General features: G+C 35.4%; 1 protein-coding gene across 6 annotated transcripts in view; it reads right to left on the bottom strand.

Annotated features, from left to right (window-relative positions):
* COL25A1 (collagen type XXV alpha 1 chain) overlaps positions 1 to 26,806 on the bottom strand; it is a 444,588-nt gene that overhangs the window by 208,949 nt on the left and 208,833 nt on the right. For all 6 annotated transcript variants that reach the window (XM_038581926.1, XM_038581929.1, XM_038581924.1 and 3 more), the window contains exons 3-4: positions 2,271 to 2,315; positions 84 to 91 (exon numbers count right to left, since the gene is read on the bottom strand). In XM_038581926.1, the coding sequence (XP_038437854.1) occupies positions 84 to 91; positions 2,271 to 2,315 (53 nt within the window). The remainder of the gene's footprint in view (positions 1 to 83; positions 92 to 2,270; positions 2,316 to 26,806) is intronic.

The following is a 26,806-nucleotide window of genomic DNA, read 5'->3' as shown; positions in this document are numbered from 1 at the left end:
TTATATTCGGATGTCTTAACAAGGTTTTAACATACGTGATCCTGATTAATGTAGAAGAGCCCAAATCCAGCAAATATACTTACAGGAGGACCTGTGGGGTGGGAGTGGGGTGGAGAGAATAAGAGAAAGGGAGAGATGAATTAGTGATGATGCAAAACATTAAGATTAAATACAAGACGAAAGCATTGTCATAGTCATCAGCTAAAATACAAGCTGTCGAAGCCATATAGAATTCAATTGTTCTTAATCTCTCTCTCTCTCTCTCTCTCTCTTTTTTTTTTTTTTAGGTCATGGACAACTTTGATACCATATCAGAAAAGTGCATTTACATCTAACTGCACACAAAATTTTACATACAATTTTAGTGGATGTTCAGATTCCTTGAGGTCTATGAATTACTGAAAGGTTCATTTTAAGATGGCCAATATACAAACCTAAAAATTCAGATAAAATATGAATCAGGAGGATCTTTGGTTGTTTATGATAGCCCAGTTGGAACTTATATATAACTTTCTGGAGTTTGGTAAGATGGCTAAATGAGAAATGTACCGATTGTTTGTTCTAAGAATGTTTTTTCATTCAGTAAATGTTTTTCATTCAGTACCATTGTCAATATATAAAATCATAAATCCTTATGTTTATATGTTTCTTTAAAACTATGTATTCTCATCAAATCACAGGGAAAGTCTAAGAAAATTTCCATATTTCCACACTGTACACTCGAAACAAAAGTTTTAGTAGCCAAGAAATTAAGAATTGACTTTTTAATTTTCTATAAAACTTCACATAAGTACAAAAAACTTAATTTCCCTCAATCCTTTTTATTTCTTTTGATAAAGATCAATTCACTGATTGACTCCACTAATGTTTCCTTATTTCTTATTCCTTAAAATGCATTTATTTATTTTTTTTCATTTATTTTTTATTGGTGTTCAATTTGCCAACATATAGAATAATACCCAGTGCTCATCCCATCAAGTGCCCCCCTTAGTGCCCATCATCCAGTCACCCTTAAAATGCATTTATAAATCATCTTCTAATATAAAACTTTGTATTGTGAAAGGGATACCTATACAAGCTTCCAATTACTTAGGTTAAATGAGGTTTAAAAGTAACCTTTAAAACACTCTTAAAGGAATTAAGCAGGTATACTGCCCAAATTATTGAATTTTCATAAATCCCTTTTACTTCAACACCTTTTTTTCTAAAAGGAAGAGGAAATGAGACTAAAAACCAAAAACACAGCAAGTCAATTTGCTGCTCTTTTTGATAGGTTAGAATTTTTACTATTTCAACACTTAGAAATTGGTTGTTTTTTAACACTGATAAATACTTGTGAAAAAATACTAGAAAAGAACATTTCTTAGCACACTAGAATCAAAACTTAAATTACCTTTCAAAGTGAAGGAAAAAAACTCAAGTAAAAAAAATTTTGAAACTAAATATCCAAATGATGTGAGCAGCCTACTGTTTTGCTTGTTTTATAAAGTCTAAGACTCCAAAAATATAAATGACCATGCGAAGTCTTATCAGGCCATCAATTCTTCCTTGCAGGGTAAGGCGAAGGTACAGATAGCCATTTGGCCTGAAAGCAAAAACTCACTGAAACGGGCATTAGGACAATGGGTTCTGTTTCAAATTCTGCTCATAAAAAAATTGAATGGCCTTGGCCCAATCACCTGACTGCTCTGGGGCCTCCATTTCCTCAACTACAAAATGAAAATGCTGGATTGATTACTCAGGCTGCTGTCATCACTAAAATTCTAGGGTTATACAAGAGGAATAAAAATTCCAAAATTTGAAATGAATGAGAGTAAAAGCATGACAAAATTGTACCAGTTGGATAAAGTAACAATAAAGTTTTCCAAGACATGTGCCCCAGTGTCCCAAAGCAGATGTTTTCATAAAGATCCTGCATTTGCTATCTATGGAGACAGAAACATGGGTGATATTGCCACACTGTGTGCAGCTAAAAAACCCTTCACTGTACCCAGAAAGGACAAACAACCTGATGCAGTAAATAATCCAAAATTGGGTGCCAGTGGTTATCAAACTTAATAAATTAACAATATTTTCCAAGCTTCTACCTACAGTTTGATGGAAATAAGAAGATTAAAAGAAAAGTTCTAGGTTTAGCAGAGAAGATTTAAAAACACTCACACGCTTGTGCCCAACCTCCAGCAAGACAATATAATCATTAATTAGGAGGAACAGATGCAGGAATCTAACCCAAACATTAATGACAAGGAGCAGCTGAAAGAGAGACTTACCAGATTCTCCTCTTCGGCCCCTCTTACCTCGTTTCCCCGGAGGGCCTAAAATACAAAGAATAATTTTTTGAACGTGGTTTAGCATTCTTTTCTCTTGTTCCAAAATGGCTAGTAAATAATTTCTACATATTTTATCACTGTTTTTAACTAACAACTTCAAGAAAGGGACCAGATATTTGTAAAGGCCAGCATTATCAGCATTACTCTTGAGCTTCATTTAATTATAAAACCCATCCCAGATGTCTAATCATCTAACATTTACTTAAGAACACAAAACATTTAGAATTTTTATTCATCCTGCCTGGATAGCATCAATAAAGACTTTAACTGCAAATTGGTGCTGTTGAGATTTCATGTTTCTTATGAAAATTTCTTTTCTAAAGGTTTCAGTATACTAATAATTAAAAGCACTAAGTACAAATGACTATAGTTTCTCTTCAGTCAGGTCCATCATGATTCCCTTGAAAATATTTATTTGGCAGTTAATTAAATGTACATATTCATAATGGAAATAATCCTTATAATATTTCTATTTTATTAAATATGAATTTTCATATATTGGAATTTCTCTAATTGAGAACCAGCTGAGTTAAAATCATACTTTTAATTGGAAAATGTTTAGGTACTAACTATAGGTCTCATTTTTCTAAGGAGCTAGCTCATTATTGTCATTCAGCAAATATTTAATTTTTATGATGATCCCACTTTCAAAGTGGAGGAAAGAACTTTTTTTCCCAGTGAATTGCTTATAAAGACCACCAAGCTAGTATGTATCAGACTTAACACAAAATTCTAGACAGTCATGGCTTTCAAGCTATTATTCTCAATTATATAATTTCTGCCTTCATTTCCTTGAGTAGGAATAGTTCCCACTGAATTATGGTTCAGGCAAACAGAAGAGAATAATTAGCCCACAATGAGAATTAAGGTCTTATAATATTTGCTGGAAAAAAGAGGCCAAGGAAAATACAGACCCTCCTGGTTTTAAAGAATGAGCTGCTAAGTTGTACTGATGACTTCCAAACTCTAGAAAGTTCAAGACACAAGCAGCACAGGCCTTAGCAGCCAGCCGGCTCTCGACATGATCCTGAGCTACCAACTTCCACATGGAAACACTATCATGAGAATAAAAACATCAGTGGGCTAGTTAGTTTTCCCTCAAGCCCTTACACAGAATAAGTCTGGCCATCTGTGTTTTGTAAGAGGTTAAAAACAATCAAGCAATAAAATTGATTGAAAACGTTAGAAGAATTCTTGTAGTAGAGTCCAAAATTATCATTCAAAATTTCAGATTTCTTTCTATATTCTGGAATAAAGAGCAACTTCTTTCTTTCTTTTTTTATTTCTTTTTTATTTCTTTCTTTTTATTTATTGATACGCACACTGAAACATACATGCACAGAAGTATATTGACATATTCTGATACATACAACGTCCTTAAGGTTAGGAATCTGATTTTTTTTCCAACAAAATCACTTAAACTAAGAAGTAGTTGGCAATAACTATATACTTAAGATGTCTGTAGTCTGCATAGTAGGGGTTATAGGCTATGTATAAGATGTATATCTGCTCTGAAGAGGCAAAGAAGTTGAAAAAATTAAAATAATACCTACAAAAAATTCATTAGTGTCCTGTTGTGAAGATGGGAAGATGGCACCATGAGTTTATGCTCTGATTTTTCCCTTCTACTCAAAACACACAGTCAATTACAAAAAGAGAAAAAGTTTTTAGAAGAATTTGTATTCAAAAAAGAAATGGACATAGTCCATTTCTAGTCCAGGCTAGAAATGAACCAGAAATGCAAAGTGGAAAGCGAGGATAAAGCTATGAGCCTGCTGGGCTCTAGTTCTAGACACAGGAATGATGGCTACGAGTACTATTCCTGGAGAATAAATACTCAAATTTCTCTAAGTCACTTCCTAAAGCCAGCAGCTTAGAAATGCTGAAGACAAACTGAAAAAACCCCAGGTCTCTGGCTTAAAGGCTGAAGAATATAGACATAATCTCTCAATCAGAAAATGAAGTAAGCATCTGCTGGTTTGATGCCTAACTCTATGATATCTACAACATAAATCTGGGACAGAAGTCCAGAAATGCTATTTTAAGACCAATCTGGTCTAGAAAGTTGAGGATGTCAAACATAAAAGGGCTAGGTAAGAAAGGGTGAGTGCAGAGGAAAGGCATACATAGTGAGAAAACTACAGCAAAAGAAAGAAAATACTTCCTACTCATAATGAGTACACAAAACAAAATTCCGAAACACACGAAGAAATCTAATGCTAAGAAAGGCAGTACTCAAAAAAAAAAAAAAAAAAGAAAGAAAGAAAGATAAAGAAAGGCAGCACCCAACAATAAGATCATGAATTCTTTCCAGGTAAAATTAATTTAAAAAACCATCGGACAGGGGCACCTGGGTGGTGCAACTGGTTAGGACGTCGGACTCCTGATTTTGGCCCAGATCATGATCTCAGGGTCATGGAATCAAGCCCCAAATCATGGGTTCCACTCTCAATGCAAGTCTGTTTAGGATTCTTTCCCTCTCCCTGTTTGCCCCTCATCCTGCATGTGCACATGCACACACCCACACCCACACATTTTCTCAAATAAATAAAATAAATAAAATCTTAAAAAAATCCATCAAACAAAAGTCAGTGTGTGAATTATACTTTCAGAGATAAATAGAAATCTCTGAAATGTTAATGGATGTTTGAAGAAATAACATCCATTAAAGACCAAGGGATTTTAAAGATAAATAAGAAAAAAAATAAATATTTAAAAGAACCCTTCAGGGATCCCTGGGTGGCGCAGTGGTTTGGCGCCTGCCTTTGGCCCAGGGCGCGATCCTGGAGACGCCGGGATCGAATCCCACGTCGGGCTCCCGGTGCATGGAGCCTGCTTCTCCCTCTGCCTGTGTCTCTGCCTCTCTCTCTCTCTCTCTGTGACTATCATAAATAAATAAAATTAAAAAAAAAAACTTTAAAAAAAATAAAGAACCCTTCAAAAACCTTGAAAATAATTTCAAAAAATAGTCATTGAAATTTTATTTTTATTATTTCTTAAATATTTTATTTATTTATTCATGAGAGACAGAGAGAGAGAGGCAGAGACACAGGCAGAGGGAGAAGCAGGCTCCATGCAGGAAGCCTGACGTGGGACTTGATCCTCGGTCTCCAGGATCACACCCTGGACTGAAGGAGGCTCTAAACCGCTGAGCCACCCAGGCTACTCATCACTGAAATTTTAAAAAAAGAACAAAGCATTTAAATGCTAGCCTCGGTGTGATTGAAGACAGTATTGATGTAGACTATGCAGAATGCAGCCCACAGACAAATCCAATATTAATATCTATCTATCTATCTATCTATCTATCTATCTATCTATCTACTCTGATCTGAATGTTGGTGTGTTCTCAAGATTCCTATGTTGAAATTCTAATACCCAAAAATGATGGTATTACAAGGTGGGGCCTTTGGGAGGCAATTAAGTCATCATGCTGGGGCCTTCACAAATGCAATTGGTACCTTATAAAAGAGACCCCACAAAGATCTCTAGCCCCTTCCACTCTGTGAGGATAGAGTGAGAAGGCACCAGTTATAACCTAAGAAGAAGGCTCTTACCAGAAGGTGACCATGCTACCACATTCATTTTAGACTTCCCAGCCTCCCCAGCTGTGAGAAATACATTTATGCTGTTTACAAACTACCTAGTCTGTGATATTTTGCTATAGCAGCCCAAATGGGACTAAGACTCTACCTATCTACCTACCTACCTCCCTATCTACCTACCTGCCTATTATGTCAAGAAGCAAAATTTTACTCATATCAATGAGAGAACCCAAAAGAAATGATAGAGAAGCACTTGTTTAAGAGATAATAGACAAGAATTTTCCAGAACAAAATATGAGTCCTGAAATTGAACTTATACCCCAAGTGGCAATAAAAATAATCACACTTAAACTTAATAATGTTTGAATAAAGAGAAAATGTTAAGAACCATCAGAGGGAAAATTACAGTGGAAGGTACTTTGACTGCTGTCTCACCCAAAACAGAGGTGTCAGAAGTGCTTAGACCTGATTTTCACAATAAATCTCATAAATCTCTAATTATTATTTATTAGAATCAGTTTCTTATTTTTCCCAAAGACTGTTCCTTTTAAATAGTATAATTTATCAATAAAAGTAGATTGCATTAATATTTAAAACTAGCTTGAAATAAACTATAAAAATATATAAAAGATATTAAATTATGAAAAAATCATCAAAAAAGCAACAATGTCTTTTGAAGAAATAAAAAACAAAGAATATTTCTGAACATATCTGCCCTAAAGACTCAATTGGAGACTTAAAGAAATAAACCAGGGGCGCCTGGGTGGCTCAGTCAGTTGAGCATCTGACTCTTGTTTTCAGCTCAGGTCATGATCTTAGGGTTCTGGGATTAAGCTCCACAATAGGCTTTGCACTCAGCAGAGAAGAGTGCTTGAAGATTCCTTCTTTCCCTCTCCCTCTGCCCCTCCTTCTGCTTTTGTGCACTCTCTCTAGAATAAATCAATAAATCTTTTTTGAAAAAAAAAAAAAAGATGGGAAATGCTGTGGGAAATACATCTGTTATATTGAGAATTGAGAAATAATAGAATCTAAGGAAATGGAAAAATACTTGGCGAAATATACCTATTGAAAGTCGAAAGGTTTTACAAAGAATTTCATAATATGTGAGAGAGAAAATGAAGCTAAACTGAGTTATGATAAGATGAGAATCTAAGCGCTATGGAATTTACAAAGAAAAAACTAGATTTGAGAGGAGTATGTTACAGTTACTATAAGAAACAGAAGACTGGAGTGAGCATTATACTAGGCTTAGTGAACTAATAAATTACATAAAACTCTCAGAAAGACATAGATACAGATCTTGCTTAAAAGAGCATAGATACAGATCTTGCTATTGTGTGGATAAGACAATTTGATATTGCTTGTGAGTTTAAGGGTAAAAATAATTTTTAAAAATGAGTAGATGGGATGAATTTAACAATAGACAGCTGGCAGATCACTAGAGTGAGAAAACGAAAAATAAGAAAAGACAAATGATAGATGTTGCCCAGACAAAACTGATGTTAATAATAGTGGAGAAAGATAGTGACTGTTTCCATTCCAAACTGAGTGATGAAGTGTTGGCCAGGTATGAGCTGTAAGAACAAATACAGAAGCTAAAACCTGACTCTTAGTCACTGAATTTGGCCATATCCTTGAAGCAGAAATTCTCAGTAAATTCAATCAGCCGAAAGCCATGACTCTGCAAAAGAAACTGGTTCAAGAATTTGAATGGGAAGGTATCAGCAACAGAGGAAGTGAACATTTACAAGCAGAGAATTCATGAAATGAAGAATGAGTTATGGAAAACAGAGGGAGACTGTAAAACCAGATTGCTCTTTAGAATAAGAAAATTCATGACAATCGATACTGTTCATGTTTCAGAATTTTTGCTTGAAAGACAATACAACCTGTCAGCCTGAGATAGACAGTAATAAAAATTAGCCATGATGGTAATACTTTAAAGACCTGTGTCAACAAACCCAACTTGAGTCAGATCCAGGTCATCAAATCACATCATAGCAAGGCGTCTTAGGCCAAACCAGTTCTTTAGGCCCCAAACTAATATTGCTGGACCACTCTACTCCTTACTAAAGGCATACCCACCTGTCACAAGACTCTTTTCTAAGGTGAGATATGTGCCAAGAAGTAAATATATGCTTATATATGGGCCTTCCCATGGTCTTGGGGGGTAGATAGTTATGGTGTATGTCTGGAATACCCTAATCCAGTTTATCAGATACATTACCAAAATCTGTCAATTCTACTCCTATTACTTGAATCTATTCACTCCTCCACTCCTACTAGTATGTCATGGCTGAGCTTAAACATAACCTTTCTGGGTACTCAGTCAGAGAAGAGATTTTTTACTAGGATTTTACTTGTCTTTAAAAACATTTTACTCACCCCCCCCCCCCAAAAAAAAAACATTTTACCATCTATAAACTTTTTACAATGAAACAGACAGGAAGTATTTGAGAAAAGTTTCAGAACTCATAATGGGCTAGGGGGTTTGTTTTGTTTTTACCTCTTGCTTTGGATTTCAATGCACATTTCTGGCTCTCTCTGGGTGGGGAAGAGAAATAATGTGGATAGAAACAAAAGGAAGAAATCCAAAAACAAATGGATTAAAGACTTAATCATAAGAACTGAAACTATAAATCTTCTAGAAGAAAACACAGTGAAAAGCTCCTTGACATTGGTCTTGGTGATGATTTTTTAGGTATGACACCAAAAGCACAAGCAACAAAAGCAAAAAATAAACAAGTGGAATTAAATTAAACTAAAAAGTTTTTGCACAGCAAAGGAAATGATCAACAAAATAAAATCAGTCTATGGAAAAAATATGGGAGAAAATATTGGCAAACCATCCCTCTGATAAGGAGTTAATACACAAAAAATATAAGGAATTCCTACAATTCAAAAGTGAACAATAAACCATCCAATTTAAAAATAAGCAAAGAACCTACATAGATATTTCTCTAAAGATGACCTATAAATGGCCAAAAGTTATATGAAAAAGTGTTCAACATCACTGACCATCAGGGGAATACAAATCAAAACCAAAATGAGCTATCACCTAATACCTGTTAGGATGGTTATTATTTAGAAAAATAAGACAAGTGTTGGTGATGGTACAGAGGAAAGAGAAACCTTGTGCACTGTTGATGGAAATGTAAATTGGTGCAGCCACTACGGAAAACAGTATGGAGATTCCTCAGAAAATTAAAGCTGGAACTAACCTATGATCAAGCAATCCCACTTCAGGGCATGTGTACAAGGGAACTGAAATTAGGATCTCGAAAAGAAATATCTGTAGTCCTATGTTTATTGCAGCACTATTCACAATAACCAAGATATGGAAACAACCTAAGTGTCTACCACAGGTGAATGGTTAAAACAAATATGGCATATACATGCAATGAAACATTATTTAGCCCTAAAAAAGAAAAATTCTGCCATTTGAAATAATATGGATAGACCTGGAGGGCATTATGCTACGTGAAATAAGCCAGATATAGAAAGACAAATGTGGTACATAAAATAGTCAAACTCAGAAGCAAAGAGTACAATGGTTATTGCCAGGGCCTGGGAGGAGAGGGAAATGGAAACATGATGGTCAAAGGGTACAAAGTTACTGTTATGGAAGGTAAGTTCTAAAGATCTTCCATATAGGACAGTGCCTATAGCTAACAGCAGTATACTGTATATGTAAAATGTCCTATGAGGTAGGTCTTATGTCAAGCATTTTTACCACAAAGTAGCAATAAGAGAGAGTAGAAGGAATCTTTAGGAGGTAATTGATATGTCTATGGCCTTGATCATGGTGATAGTCTCACCGATATATATTCATCCTGAAATTCACTGAGTTGATAGATTAAATATGTACAGTTTTTACATGTCAATTATATTTTAGGGAAGTAGTTTTTTTTTTTTTTTAAAGAAACAAAGGGAAGGCTCATGCCCTGAGTGATCATGCTTAGATGTGTTGTCATAAAAAACACTAAGAACAGGGAGAAATGTTCTATCTTGTTACAAGAATGACCTAATGGTTACTACTGACATGGATCATTTGAGAATTAATTCCTGACTGAATGCCCATGAAAAAGGTAATGAAAAAATGTAACAGCACAAACTAGGAGCTCGATAAATATTAGCTCCATCTTATGCTTTATTTACATTTTCTTGTTATATTTAGTCAATAGTAATAATATATCTGAGTATTTAATAAGAAAAGCATTTCACATAGAATGTGTATGTGAAAAAGATTATGAGAAATTAACATTACCTTCCAATTAAAACGGCCAAAGGGACAAGTTAGTATAAAGAAAGAACTTAGAACACAGAGTTAAAAGATTTACAGGTTTTCTCTACTGTGTAAATTGATCTAACTTCAATTAACCTCTTTGATTTTGGTCTACTAAAAGATCTGGTCAATAATACTAACTCTATCCCACTTATATGATTATTGTGAGGATGAGAACTGTAAAGTGTTATATACATATGTTAAGTGACCATTTCCTTCATTTCTCATAAATTCATTGAAGCTTATAAACTATTTCCATGCTACATTACTGTCATATTCATCAATAAAAGTAGTAAGAGTTCAGAGGCACCTGGGTGGCTCAGCTTGAGCGTCTGCCTTTAGCTCAGGGCATGGTCCCAGAGTACTGGGATCAAGTCCCACATTGAGCTCCCTTCGAGGAGTCTGCTTCTCCCTCTGCCTATGTCTCTCCCTCTCTCTCTGTGTCTCTAATGAACAAATAAATAATATCTTTAAAAAAATAGTAAGAGTTCAAAATTCAAATGAAACAACTTGACATATCCTAATAAAAAGCTGAAAACTTTAGTCAGAACTTTCATCTTCAAAGGCAAAGAGACTCTTTAAGGACATCAGAGAAAATGATGTAAAAATACCACAAACAACAGTAAATATTCCAAAAATTAAATACTCTTATCCAGAATTCTGGAGGCAGGAAAGTAGAAATGTTATAGCAAAGAAGAGCAGGAGACTGAGCTTGTGGCCAAGGAGGGGAAGAGTAAGTAGGAAACAGGGAAAATATGTTGTAGCCCTGTGTGCCGATGCCTGCTGGCCTAGGGAGGCCTATGGGAGAAATGCGTGTAAGCCTAGGATGCCCCTTCCCTGCATCCGATCCCAGGAATAGGTCTCCAACAGCTGCAGATGGTGCTTGGGAAGGAGGAACCTGTCTGGGCACAGATCAGCCTTCCAGAACTATCATCCTCCCCCATTCTCCAGTTCCTTTGAGAAGACTAAATCAGGTTTACCTTCATTCAGATCTTCTAGATTAACCTTACAAGTAGGCACAGATGAATTTCAGAGCCTTCCCCAAAGTCTTCCCACCTGCTTGCTTGCTTAATGCTTGAAATTCTTTCAACATAGACCAAAGCCTTTCATTCCACAATTAGAAGTAAAAGGCTTAAACAGCAAATGCTTGGTAGAAGTACAATATTAGCTAAAATGTATTTTCTCCATACTCATAAAATGTCTATATTACAACATCCCTAAGAGGTCATACAGCCCAAAGGTTTTCACACTGTGCTTTATACCCAACTATGAGAGCAGCTCCAATTTGCCATACTGAATTGCAACCATTTGCAGTAAAAGTCCATTGGCTAAAACAAGCTTATAAATCAATGATTCATACTTTTGCAGATGTAAGATCGAAGCCAAGAGAGGTGAAAACAACCTGCTGAGGGTCTCACACAGTAGACATCAGCTTCCTGATTCCAAATTCAGTGCTATTTGACTCAGCAGGCCACTTCTCATTTTTTATCTCACACTCCATAGATTGAAAAACTGGACACAACCAGTGCCAACTTTCCAAATTGCTTCCTTTTATCAATGGCCTGCTTCATAGTTGTATAACATGACTACTTAGGCAGAGGTACTATTATTACGTGTTATAGTCTCCCACTAGACTGTAAGCTCTGGAGAGTACAAATTTCCTTGTTCATCCTTGTATCTCTAGCAACTGGCCCAGGACTTATCATTCAATGAATCTTGAAAGGAATATTGCCTATGGGCTATTTGATGCATGCCAACATTATTTCATACTATGTTAATTTTTAAAAGAAATAACTTTTATTTAGGGGATTTATTCCCCAAGATATTTTATTTTATTTATTTTTTTAAAGATTTATTTATGTATTTATTCATTTGAGACACAGAGAGGAGAGAGAGAGGCAGAGACACAGGCAGAGGGAGAAGCAGGCTCCATGCAGGGAGCCTGATGTGGGACTGGATCCCGGGTCTCCAAGATCACGCCTGGGCTGAAGGCGGCGCTAAACCACTAAGCCACCGGGCTGCCCCCCAAGATATTTTAAAATGAGGGTGTACTGCACTATATGTAACATAGGCTTGTTTGTTTTAAATATCTTTTATGTGTGTGTTTTTGTTTCAAATTTCTTCAAGTTTCTAATCTCTATGGAATGTCAGTTTATAAAAGAAAGTTAATCATAATAAATAATAGGTAATAATTTAAGTTTATAATAGCCAACTCCATAACTTTCTACAGAGTGTTATTCAGACACACATTATTTATTTTAAAGGCAATGAGTTCAATTGAAAAGTTGTAAAAGTATGTTTCCTCCTTTTTTTTTTAAACAACACAAGAGACACACTAACAGAGGTTTCATTTATTTTTTATTTTAAAGATTTTATTTATTTATTCATGATAGTCACAGAGAGAGAGAGAGAGAGGCAGAGACACAGGCAGAGGGAGAAGCAGGCTCCATGCAGGGAGCCCGACGTGGGATTCGATCCCGGGTCTCCAGGATCCCGCCCTGGGCCAAAGGCAGGCGCCAAACCGCTGCACCCAGGGATCCCCTAATAGAGGTTTCAGGGGACTCTATCCTTACAAGTTATTCCAGTAATAAAAAATACAAAAATTAATAGTTTATTAATAAAAATAGTTCATTGGTATTTTAGTTTAAACAACAAAAATAGAGTGGCTCAATTTTTATTTTTGAACCCTAACCAGGCTATATCATAATTTCAATAAAGGTAGGAATATTTATAATGTACCAGACTCTTAAGGTTAATAATTAGAACGGTTTTAAAAATCTTTAAAAAGATTTTAAAAATCAAATAAATAGATCAGGACCTTAAAGTAATTTTATGAATATTCCTTTCATAAATCTGCTTTTTTTCTAGCTTTTACACCAGCAACTTTTTCCTGCTAATGATTTCAAGTAAAACTTACGAAACATAAAATACATGCAGAAATTGTGTTCAATTAACAAAGATAAAACAATGTGACTCATGGAAGATATTTAAAAAAAGAAGAGAAAAAACTCCATCAGGTGGCTAATAAACATGAAAACATTAGGAGTGTACTCCTTGGGACACCTAAAGCTAACTGGGTAGATATATATGTGTGCACTGGTTTAAATGTAAAATACAATACTTCCTTGGGTTAGTAGCCAAATGGTTTTAAAGCAACTAGTTCAGAAGAAAATGGGCTACTTTTTCCAAAATATACTTCCCATTAGGAGAATTTTTAAGCATGTAGGCATGCCCTTCTGGCAAAGTATGTTTTTATTTTCTCATGAAATGCATTGAGAACAAGGCTTTTGTTTTTTTCTCTTTCTACATATTTTTCAATATTACAATGGAAATTTTAACAATTGTTATTTAAAAATTTAAAATAAATATAAGCAACTTATATCAGAACTGTAATGATTGTAATTCTCAACATTATTATATCGGCATTTTTTTCTATGGTTGAGTTTCTATGCCTTGTTGAGAGAATCCAATGGATCAAAATTAGCTTCTAAACCTTCTTCCCAATTATCTCAATGTAACTTCAGTTCTGGCTTGTGCTCAGTTTAAATGAAGCACTCCAACTGACCCAAGAATTAATATTTGTAAATTTTATAACTAAAGAAAAATGACCTTAGACAACTGAGGACTCTCACAAGAACATACTGGAAAACAACCACACTTACACAATCAAAGGAAAGGATTTCCAAACCAAGTGCAATGGAATCTTTTCTGGGCTTTATGTTGAGCCTTTGTTTCCAGAAATGGAATTCCAGCAAATGAGGAGTTGTCTTTATTGCTGTTTTCAATATTTAGATAATAAATATAGTACAATAGTCAATAGAAGCTGTTCAAGACTACAAATATTCCCATGTTACAGTTCATTGACTTTAATGAGGTCTGATGTGGCACAGTTGTTATTTCTATCATTCGTCTCCCACACGTAAAGTGTTTCATTATTATGGTACTAGAAGTTTTACCCCATGATCCTACAGGGGATTTGTCATGACAACCTTTTCTATTTCTACTTGCAGGAAAGGGGGCTGCAAGATGTCAGAGAGAAGTGTTTGGGAACTAAGAAAGATGTGTTTCTTTGTGAGATTATATTTTACATAAGGAGTGGTTATTACATATACAATGTAATATATTAACATAAAAAAAGTTTAGTTCCCAAGCTTACAGAAAAATTTAAATGAGCTCTCTAGATTCCATATCCAATGGAATGCAGGACAATGAATAGATCTTTAAAGATAATTTTTAAAGTAACAGAAAAAAAACAAGATCAATGGCTCAATGTAGTTCATCATATATTCAATAAATAATAACTCTTAATTAATCAAAGATTGAAACAATGGAAAACGGAAAAAAGTGGGCTAATGGTAACTGAGATTTGTCTTCATTAATGGCTTTGCAATGTTACAAGCTTTTGTAAAAAGCTGATGGATGAATTAAACACAGCAGCACCACATACACCATTACATATATGTAAATGGCTCACATTTCTTTCAGCTGGTGCTAAATGCTGGCACTAAATGAATTATTTAGCATTCCTATTGCTAAAGTTAGTCACTAAGGGGAAAAGCAATCTTAAGAGAACTGGTTTAATATTGAAAATTACTGATGGAAAATAGTAAACAAAAAGTCAAGATGAAACCATCAGAATAGGAGTAGGAGTCCTTCAAAGGGAAGGGGCAGCACAGAAGTCCAGATCTGCTGAAACAAGCACGAAGGCAGAAGGTGCTGAGGCAACTGGAGTGGGCATGAGAGCAAGAGTTCATCTGTAGAAGTCAGGCAACCTGATGGCCCCATAGTGTCATGGAGGGAAATACAAGTACTTGAACAAAATGAAAGGGATAATGATGACAGTTAATATTTACAAGTGCTAGGGCAGCTTGGGTGGCTCCGTTTAGTGCCACTTTCGGTCCAGGGTGTGATCCTGGAGACCTAGGATCAAGTCCCATGTCGGGCTTCCTGCATGGAGCCTGCTTCTCCCTCTGGCTGTGTCTCTGACTCTCTCTCTCTCTCTGTGTCTCTCATGAATAAATAAATAAAATCTTAAAAAAATATATTTACAAGTGCTCATCATCCATCTGGCACCAAACTAAGCACCATCCTTGCATCGTTGCATTTACCTATACTAGTTGAGTGATCGCCATATAATTGTGGAAAGTGATGATATAAAAAGGCTATCACAAATCTAGAAAGTGATAGGTTAGGGACTTATACCTAGACAGTATGAGTCCTAAATTGTACATTGGAAAACTAAATACTTGCTTATTTACTAAGCACACTATATGGATCACTCTATTTTCCAACATAAACACACAGAGCTGCCATCAAGGACAACAGAAGCTTTAAGAGAAGTTGGAAAGAATTGGTTCATAAATATTCCCAAAGGTCTCTGTTTACAATTCTAGTTTACAAGTTTATTTTTAGCCTCTTGTTCTAAATGTAAAATAATCATGAAAAATTAATTGCCAAAAGTTAATAAACTTTTATTTTGCAAAGCTAAAAAGGAACTGTGTTCTCTTTATATACTGAAAACACTCATAAGGTAATTTAGGTGGATGTGATTAGCACATATTCATGTATACGTTCAGTTAATATACTCTTATCCCATGTATGCCGGTTTTTGCTTTTTTTATTGATGGTAAGGACATTTACTGTGAGACCTACCCTCTTTACAGAATTTTAAGTGTACAATACAGTATTGTTAACTATAGCATGCATACCAGTTTTTACAAGTCTGTTATATTTAAGTATTTAGAATGAGACAAATAAAAAAATATTGGTCTTTAAAAATGAGAGATGGTGTCTTTTTCACTATTGTGTTCTCTGTACCTGGAACATACTTCAATATTAGTTAAATGGGTAACTTAAAAAAGCTATAATAACAATAACAGTTTTGTATTTCTTCTGGTTAAAAAACAAACAAAAACCCAATGGAGTATAATTTTTGAAACCAGCCATGAGGATACACATTTGAACCTTCTTCTGCAACACAGTAGCTGTATAATTTGGGACAGATCAACTTTGAAAAACCCATTTCTTCATCTACAACATGTAGATAATATCTATCTCAAAAGAGATATCTCAAAGAGTTTATGTCTTTGTTCTTCAGCTCTCAATTCTTACGTCTCTCTCAAATCCATCTGCATACAAGTACAAAGGTAATAATCTTAAAATATTTTCATCATTTGATTCCTCTGATCAATAAACTTCCACAGAAATATGGGAGTAAGTACTTACTAGCCTAACAGATGAGGTTTTCCCACTAGGAAAACCCAGTCCCACTATTTCTCAATCCCAATTCTCCATGCCCAAACCCTGGTCTTTCATAATTCTTGTCCTCTCCTTACTTAAATTTAATTTCAAGAAGACAATATAATAGCAACAATCCTTTCTCCCTTGCCATGTATTTGCCCCATTTTTCTCTCCAGTCTTTTTTCCAACATACCCAAGAACTAATTCTGTTACAAAATAAATTCTGCATTCTTGCTACATCTCTAACAGCTTAATGAACATTTTAACACAGGTGTGAAGTAAAAGTAAACAATGCTTTTATTTTTACCATTATCCTCAGTTTCCTAAATAGGAATAGGAATGGCATTTCATACTTAAAACTATATTTTAAGGAGAAGCTCCTATTTGCCTGTGTAAGGAACTAATTTGCTCAATGCTATGATGTATTTGAAATGTCACGCATATGAAAAGTGCTCTACAAAATGTCAAATTATCCTGTTAAACTGAGAACAAAATGTAGTACAGGTTAGGATAATGGTTGGCCTTCCATAGAAATGCTAATATAGGTGATCTTCACCAGAAACTCCAGTCCCATTTGGCCATTAAAAAGATACTTGAAATCCCCTAACCACCCCACAGAGTTTCATTGCCTCCTTCAAAACAAACACAGTTGTTTCCTTACAGTTAAATCTCAGATTCATCCTGACAGGCAAATTCCCTAGAATACAAAAACGTTATGAGTAGACTTCTATGAATAAAATGTTTCCCCATATGATTTCACAATAATTCTGGCACTTTAATGCTGCTATATCCATCACACAGCAAGCAAACATTTTCCAATAAAACTGCAGAAGGGCCAATCCAAGACATACAATTTTAACTTGCAAATCAAGGTTTTTTTGTATATTGTATAGGAACTAATACAAATTTCATTTAAAAAAGACAAAGAGCCTTTTATTTTGGTAGACACACACATGTATGGCTTTATACAATAAGGAAAACATCCACTAAAATAATATTGGCTGTTTATCTGACATCTTTTGCTCTAACCAAGATGGGAACCTCAAAGCATGCCAACATTTAGATGTGTGTGTCAGAGGCCAGTGAGTAAAGATGCCTAAGACCTAAGTACAAATGCCAATCAACTTTAAAGGACTTATGAAAGACCTCTGATAGAGCAGACCAGGAGCTCTGGAGCTAACTATCAGGGGTGAAAGTTCAAGAGTTAAAACTTAGGTTATGAGAGAAAGGGTAATTTCAAAGCAGAATTTGAGTATTTTTATTTTGCAACTTGCTTTCATAACGGCTTTACATAAAATCAAACAGTTGTTAAATATGGCATTTTATTGTGATACCAGGTAACATTAGATGAAACACTTTCAAGGGAAATATTAACTGGTAAATATAGATGAAACTATATGCTCAGAAGTGGAATTGGTACCATGAAATCTATTTTATGCTCCTTAGTAAAAGGACTCATATTTTTCATATGCCAACTAGTGGGCCTATTATATGTCTTTCAAAACACAAAAGATTGTGTCTTGAATAAGACAAGTGTACGATATTAATAAATTTCTTACACAAAGATCTTTGTGTAAAATGTTCAACAGAATATATTTTCATTCTTAGTGGTTCTCCATATCTGTATTTGAGTGTGAACGAAACTGAGGAAATTAGGATCTTAATCCATTTTGACACTACTTATACCCTCTCCATAGGCATATTTGTGAATATGTATGACTTAATCAGGTCATGCATCATTAATCATCTTCATATTCAGCCCCTTCACTTCATAATAATTATAAAGAAGTTCTTAAGTTTTACTGGTAAGCTTTGAAGTTAGTTGTTAATATTCAGCATAAAAAGGAATTCCTAGAAATAAAATAAATCCCCTAGATATGTGATCGAATTTGATTGTTCACTGAATATTTTATGCTGAGATAAAGGTGGGCACATCTAAAAGAGTTGTTGACTTTTAAAATATTTTAAGTCAAAGAATAGACAAGAATTCCTTATGCTATCAATAGTGGGTATGTCCGGTTTCCTCCTAAAAAGATGTCATGATCTTGTTAGAGATATAAGGCCTAAAACAAAAACAATTAAAGAACAATATTAACCAGTATGTAATACAATGTTATACTGTATATGACATTTGTTATTATCACAGAAGCCCAAAGAAGAGAATTGGCAAAAGCTTCTCAGGGAGGTGAAACTTAGCTTGACTTAAAAGAGTAGACAAAAAAAAGGAGGATAAGGCAGGATATAGAACAGGCATGAATAAACACAGCTAGCTATGTCCAGTGAAGCTACCCATGAGACCACCTTCACTGGAATATGAATTTTTGTTTAAAATAAGGTTAGATAAATAAGGTGGGTCTAGATTATAGAAGGCCTCAAGTGGCAAAAGAAATAAGGAAATAATAAGAAGAAGATATTTTGGGAAAACTAATCTTTCAGGAGTTAGCAAAGTCAACTGCGAATCTCCTACAAGAACTAAGGCATAAAGTAACAAAGAGTATACCGGCAGTGGGACAAAAATTAGATACTTAAAGTAATTTTGACAAGAAGAATCAAGCATGGGGACACCTGGGTCACTCAGTTGGTTAAGCATCCAATTTTTGATTTCCACTCAGGTCATGATCTCAGGGTCCTGGAATCAAGCATTGCTTCGGGCTCCCCACTCAGCCCAGAGTCTGCTTGAGATTTCCTCTTTCCCTCTCCCTTTACCCCTCCCCCCATTACTCTCTCTTTCTCTCTCTCAAATAAATAAACAAACAAATAAATCTTTTTTTAAAAAAAAAGAATCAAACATGAGGGCTCAATTTGATGTAGGAGATGAGTAAGAGGTTGAACATCAAAGATGGCTCCACAGATTTGAGTTTTATAACAAACTAATATGATTAGATTCTCTGTAGTTTGCATTTCTTCTTTTAAGATATGATGTACAGACCTTTACAATGAAGTTAAAAGCCCTAAAATTTGGAAAACATTGCTCTTGTATTTGAGGTCAATTTTATTGACATAATTGCAAAGTTCAACCCAAGTAAAATGGATAATAACTTGATGATGATATTACAAAATGTATCACCACAATCACAGAACAGGTCAAACCTCTAAGTCTTATTTGTATCTTTCAGTTGATCCCCTTTAAAACCTATGAAATTCTTTCCATATTTCCATTCACGTACAGTGAGTTAATTCAGGATTTTCATCAGTGGAATATTGATTTGAATCATCCTTGAAATAAAAAGACAGTGGGATTAATAGACTGAGAACCAAAGGCCTCCTATGCCCTGTTGTCACTAAGCTTTGCAGAATCTTAGACTTTTCTGTAATATGAAGAGATTTCATAGCGCTTCTTCCAACAAGATGCTTCTATGGGAAACAAATGAAAATAACTCTTTTCCTAATGGCCACACCTGCTCTCTAATATCTACAAAGTGGTGGTAACTCTTGGCCCACCAAAGTAAATACAAGAATGCCAGTTAAGTCGATTGATTTTACATCAAGTAGGCAGGCATATTATTAATGGATATAATGATAGCAGCCACTGTCATATTTTTCTGTATCAGGGATGGAATGCTTGCTTTGAGGAAGTAGAAGGTAGAGGCAGAGCAATGGTGTATCACATACAATGACAAGGAGTTCAGCCTGAGCCCCTAATTGTTTGGTTCTTCAGAACTGTGGCAAGAAGAAGGCAGTGGTAATGAATGAAAGCAATGTGGTCTGCTTCTTTCAGGCTCTTCTAACCCCTCGGACTGATGGCTACAGCTGAGAAATTCCACAGGGATTGAGGAGGGGAAGTGCCCAGGGCATGATGCAGGCACACAAATCCCTCTGGAGTCCTAACCGCCCTGCCTGAGTACACACAATCATGAAGCACAGTTGTTTGATCTTGCTACACTCTCCCTCCCGCGTGAAGAAATGCTCAGAAGCAGGAACACTTCCTTTCAGTTACATCACAAGTTGTAATAAATCAGTAGCCAGTCTTTGTTCAGTTGTGTCAATTATAATCTAACCAGATAAGTTCTGTATTACAGAAGAGTGTAGAAAGCTGCATTACAGCTACCTGACAGAAATATTTTGTTGTATTTGTTGTGCTAGAAAATATTGATACAGTAACCCCCAAAATGCCAAATAGCTGGCAAATACCTTTTTTGTGCTTTATAGATGTATATGTGCATGTTTAAAAACAAATTTCATCCCAATCATATTCCTTACTTCTATTCTATTGGCTGAAATAACCAAAAAATCTAATCATAACTTAAAAGTAATTATACAAAGGTAACTATTGAATAACCTTTATTTTTATTTTAAAACAGTCTCTAGTTTAGTCATTAAGCCCAGATTTTTGAGCCAAAAGACTGACAAGGCCTTCTTCATGCCAATAGATTAAAGTATTCACTGTATGACAAGGTTTTTCATTTCACTGTAGCAACCAATGATGAAATGCAATATGGTCAGATTAAAGGTGGTACATAACTACTCTTTTGTAATAATAATATCTTTGGTAAACCCACACATGCTATCAGTCATTTAAATCCAGAACCTCAAGCTGAGCAGAGTCCCATCAAAGTCTTTACATGTCCCACCTGCCTTAGGGTGATACATACCTCATTTGAAGTAAAGCTTCATGACAGCTGCAGAAATGTACTCAATGAATTTAAAATAGACAGCAATCTAGATTAACAGTGATGGAAATATCTGGACATTCATTTTTAAATGAATTGTAACACTCCAAATCCAGAGCTGATTCGAAGCTGGTACGCATCAGCGCTACCACATTGGTTGTTAATTAGCCAGTTTTGAAGGTACCTCCCCACCAAGTGCCTCTCCTTCTAATACTCTAGCAACCCAACCTCTTCCTCAAAGCCCCCCTGGAACTCCACACAAAATGGCCACTAAAGGAGGCAAAGACCTGGCCCCACAGGAGATCTCTCAAACTCTATTCCAGCACTGAGGTTGATATCTACTCGGATTTGTTGGTGCATGTGCCATACTATTTGGTATGCCATACTATTTTGAATGCCACCTTGCCCACCTCCATCATCACTATAGCACTTCTCATGTTGTATCACAATTCTCCCTGTACAAGTCAGCTTCCATCTGTTCTTCTTAAGTACTTGATGTCAGAGAATCAATCTAATTCATCTTTGAGCCCTAGTGCCCAGGAGAACGATGCCATATCAATAGATGTTTGGTAAATCTGTGAATGAATGAGCCATAAAAATCAAATTTCATCTTGTCACTTTGGTAGCATAATATTCACAAATAAAATTATTCTCTTTCTTACACAGTATTTGCTATTTCATATCAGGATTTTCTTGGAGACACATGTGGCCTTTAAACTTTCTTAGGCTTCCACATTGTGAGACAGCAATAGAGAAGTAAAAATCCCAAGGGAGAACTCTTTTTTGAGGTGGTTGTGCTTTTTATCTTACTCCTGCAACTTTACAGAAAGTATAATAAGATTTATGAGACCATCCTATAAAACTACAAAAAAATTCTTTAAAAACCTCTCTCATCTGATTCACTATAGAAACCATCTTTAGAACTTGTGTTCTTCAATGTCCACACTTCTTGAATGTGTATGATTCCTGAGTCTCTACTGTTCCCCTACCTGCCTACCTGCCTCCAGCCCCTTCCCTACTTTAATGAGCAGCCTCTTCATCCAAACACAGTGTAACTCTTTTGGGGCAGGGGAGTCCTGAAAATGTTTTACCTTTACAGCATTTAAAAATTAAGAGCCACAGAATTCTTTTTAATGCTTTGGTGCTAGACGGGAACCCAAATTTTGTTTCATCACATTAGGAAACATTTAGGAGATCAGGAAGCACACAGGAAAAATCTCTTTACAGAAGAATACACCCTCCATCTCCTGGTGAACAATTTTTGTTTTCTTTTTCAGGGAGTAGTTTATGTGCTATGTTTAAGCCACACATGAAAGTAATATCTCCCTCGTGAGCCTGACTTTGGCTCATGCTGATTTTTTGACGCCAAGATTATGGTAATGATTTAAAGAGGGAAAGAAGCAAATGGAATAAGAGGAAAACATGGAAGAGAAAGGATTAGTGAGGGAAAATTTTTTCCCGATCTAATACAACACAAAGTATGTCTTAGGAAATTGAAAGGAGAGTCAGCCCTCAAATAAAACGAAAGATACTGGGACAGTGTCTTCATTAGGTAAACAAGACTGTGTATTCTACAGCCTGATATACCAAAGGAATGTGAAAGATTCCAACAATAATCTAAAACCAAAAAACTTGTTTTCTAAGTTTAGGTCCTATTCTACGAAATACTCAGAAGTCTTCTAGGGCACGTGCCGTTGCTTTCGGTGGCTTCTCCAAGGCCAGCTGTGCATATCTTCAGTAGCTTGGAAGCTGGCCAGTGCAGTAAGCCCCATGCTGGACTTGGGAAACTAATCCCCTCTATTATTGCCTTTTCACAGGTGGGACACCTGCCCTTTTCTTTTATCAAGGCCTTCCTAATGACATATTAAAGGCTCCCCAAACTCAACACAACATTTGGATCATTATATTTGAATGAAAAGATAAATGCAATGAAAAAACACTAGTATTGGGTAAGTAGGATATTTAGTCTAAGGACTTGGTGCACATGCAACAGATTTATCATTTTTGACAGACTGAAAAGGAAGGGACAGTGTGAGGGAGGGGACAGGGATGGAAAGAAGGGAGGGAGTGTAAGAGGGAGGATGGAAGGAAGGAAGGATGGATCGGGGCACTGTGCAAACCCAAACAAGCACACTTTCTAGGCTCTTTGTAAATGAAATACACACATATATCTATGGCTTTATTTTCTTTTCTGGGAGAAAAACAAGAGAACTAGGATGGTCTAGGAGATGTGGAAGCTGCTGGCTCTTAACCATCTGAAAATTCACTTTATTTATTCATTTATAAGGTAGGCATAATGCTATTTACCTTAAATAGCCAAGTTTTACAAGATGTAATTAAAAACATAAGAGCAAGATAATCATATGACAAGAAATTTAGAAATTTAAGAAAAAAATTTTTAACTCTCAGTTTCCTAACACAAGGATTATTTTGATTTGGTGTATTTTCATGACCATATATTTGATATTTTTATTTTACATGTATAAGATTATTTATCTTATTTTTTTACTTAATCTTACACAAAAAGCATTTTCCATGTTGCATCAATCATCATAATCATTATTTTTAATCATATTTGGTTAAGTAGGTATTTCATTTTAGAGTAAATTACGTAATCCTTGATCCTGTTGTACATTTTGGTTGCCCACACATTCTGTCTACTGCTAAAAATATGATGATGGACATCTCTGTACGTATGTTTTGCTATAGTCTGAAGGTTTACATCTCCCTGAATCCATATGTTGAAAGCCTAACCCACAGGGTGATAGTGCTAGGGAGGTGGGGCCTTTGGGAAGTGATTAGGCAGGAGGAAGGAATCTTCATGAATGAGATTAGTACCTTGATAGAAGAGGGTAGAGAGAGATCCCTTGCCCCTTCTACCACATGAGGGCACAGTGAGAAGTGGGCGGTCCGTAATCCATAAGAGGCCCTTGACCTAAATTCAACCTTGCTGGTGCCATGACCTTGCACTTCTAGTCTCCTCAACTGAAAAATAAATTTCTGTTCTTTAAAGCTACATGGCCTATAGAATTTTGTTATAGCAGCCCAAACGACTAAGATAGATATTTTGTTTTATTCTGTTTTCTTAACAGAGACTATTTCTTTGGGATAGAGTCTCAGAAATATGACTCCTAAGCTAAGTGAGTTGAAGATTCTTTTTGTGGAAGCTGACCAGAAACATGTGATAGTTCTGGTCTCCACATCTATGACAGCACTAGAAAATCTCATTAGTTTTGAAATTTTTAAGTTAATAGATGAAAGATGTTACCTCAATTTTATTCATATTTCTTTCTTTACTGATTAGGATCAACATTTTGGATTTAATACTTACATCTCCTCTTCTATAAACTCAGTTTATGTCCTTTGTATGAGTGAGCTTTGAGAGAGAGTGAAACAATGAGAAGCTCTTTGTGTTATTTTCAAAACTGGTATTTGAGGTTATTAGTATCACTAAGTTTTATTTCTAGTGTGAAGCATACCGTAGTCATTTTATAAGGATCCCATATTTTGGAACTTTGCTCTTCCTGCAATTATAGAATCAATATGAGTCTCTCAAATCTGGTGGTTGATAGTGATTTCACTGTTTCTGTCCTCCCTAAAGTCTGTATTACAGACCCACCCATATTCTCAGTTTGCAAAACCCTCGCAAGTTTTCTGTCTTCTTTTTAAAAACTTTTGATTACTCTGAAATGACAAGCACCATGACCACTACAGACCCCCAACCTCACCAAGATGTCTTATTTCTCAATAATAAATGTTGCAATCAGTGTGATAGTTGCCAAGCTATTCCTTGCCCAGATGTGCTAAATCAGTTACATAACTCTATAGGGGGCCCACATAAAACTTTATACTGCTCAGCACCATCCCATTCCAACCCCCAAAATGAGCAGCCCTGACTCTGCAACATGGTGTAGGATTTAATGGCTTATTCCATTCCTCCACTGTGTTCTGTGCTGGTACCTGCAATCCAGTTTTATCAGGTTGGGGCTCTTCTCTGTGGACAGATTTACCATTATTCACACCATGTTTTCCAGATGGGATCACTATACTATCATACATACAATCTGGGCTATCTCAGAGAACCTCTGATAAAAACTGTGTGTGTGTGTGTGTGTGTGTGTGTGTGTGTGTGCGCACGCGCGCACGCGCGTGCGTATGTGTGTTAGATGACTGGCAGAAGGGGTAGAGTGGTGTAGGAAGCAGAGAAACCAAGCCCTAAGCCTCCTATTTCAGAATAAACCAACACCTTAAACAGTTTTTAACTCCTGAACATAATTTCTGCTACTAATCTTCTATTAAAATACCTCAATGGTTTGGAAATGCCTGTAGAGATAACCTCCATCATGTACATCATGAAGATGTTGAGACCTATTAGACCAGAGATTCTATAAGGACAAAATTCATTTTCATCCTTTGAGCTGCCTCCTCTACCTGACATATATTTATTTTAAAAGAAAACACAATTGCAAAAGATCTTTAATAAATGTCCCCTGGAATTTTGGCTTTGTAATATAGCATTTCATTTTGATTGCTAGATATTTAAGGTTTAGCTCTAAAACACAACAAAATACATTCTTTGGAATATTTCAGCCTTATCTGTTTTTGTAGCCTATTGATAATCAATGTTCTTGTACTCATTCCAGCAATAACATATATTTTAAGATGCTATCATATCTTTCCTGGTTGCTTTCTGTCAAGGGTAGCAACATTCAATTTTTAAAAATATTTTCTCATAGATCATACCTTCAAGCTTCTATTCTGCTGTTCACCCTTGGATTCTAATTTTTCAGTGTCATTTCCATGACACAATAGCTACAACTAAAGATAGTAGTTTAATATAAAGAAAAACAAAAAAAAAATGTCCTTTTGCTCAAATCCTAATCATTCAACCCACAGAAAAGTACAATGTAGATAATCAAAGCAGGGTCAACAGTCAATATTTATGTAGTAACTGTTTGAACTACCTGAAAAATGAATGAAAGTGGCTGCAGAGAATAAAGCCAATTCTAATCCCCTCCTCCAAAGCCCCATACACACAGTATTACTGGCTTATTTTGTTTTAAAGAGGAAATAAGCAACTGCTCTGGAAAACAAAGTGTACATCATAGATATGCCAAATAATATGAAAATGTTAAGCAGGGTTAGCTAATATATAAAATCCAAAGTGTTTTCTCCAGCTACATAAACTGCATCCAGATCTAATTCAAAGGCAGATGGATTCCTGATGACATGACTTAGTTTAATAAAATTAACATAAGATCTGAAGGGAGTTCTGTGCATGATTAATTATGAGAATATGATTAAATGATTCACGCTGTAATAATACCATCATTTAGGCATTCAATGGAGACTTAGAGTTCAAGAAAATCACAAAACTCTGATTTTTAAGAACACTGAGCTTGTTTTAGCAAATTTCACAAAGTTACTAGAGTATCACTGATATTACTCAGGCCTAGCAGCATCAGGCCATCAACTCACACTTTCACGTATAATATTTTCTCATAAAAGTGTGGGAGAGTGCACACTTTTATATTTTCCCCTCAAAGGCTTTCATTAATATTGAAAAAATACAGCCCCAAGGGAAAAATAGTTAACACGATATGTAATAAAAATACATTAAATATTTTAATATGTATTTCACTTTCTGTATATATTTTACTCTCCAAATAATCCATTTAGACTTAGTCAAATCAACAATCTGCATAATCTTATATGTTCACTTGAAAACCCACTATAAATGCCAAAACATCATATGCTTCCTGAGAATTCTGGCAATGTAAAATTTAACTGTTTAAA

The sequence above is a fragment of the Canis lupus genome, chromosome 32 (genome assembly GCF_011100685.1).
Source record: "Canis lupus familiaris isolate Mischka breed German Shepherd chromosome 32, alternate assembly UU_Cfam_GSD_1.0, whole genome shotgun sequence".
Taxonomy (NCBI): Eukaryota; Metazoa; Chordata; class Mammalia; order Carnivora; family Canidae; genus Canis; species Canis lupus.
Note: the sequence above shows the minus strand (reverse complement) of the source record. Positions and strands in the feature narration are given on the sequence as shown.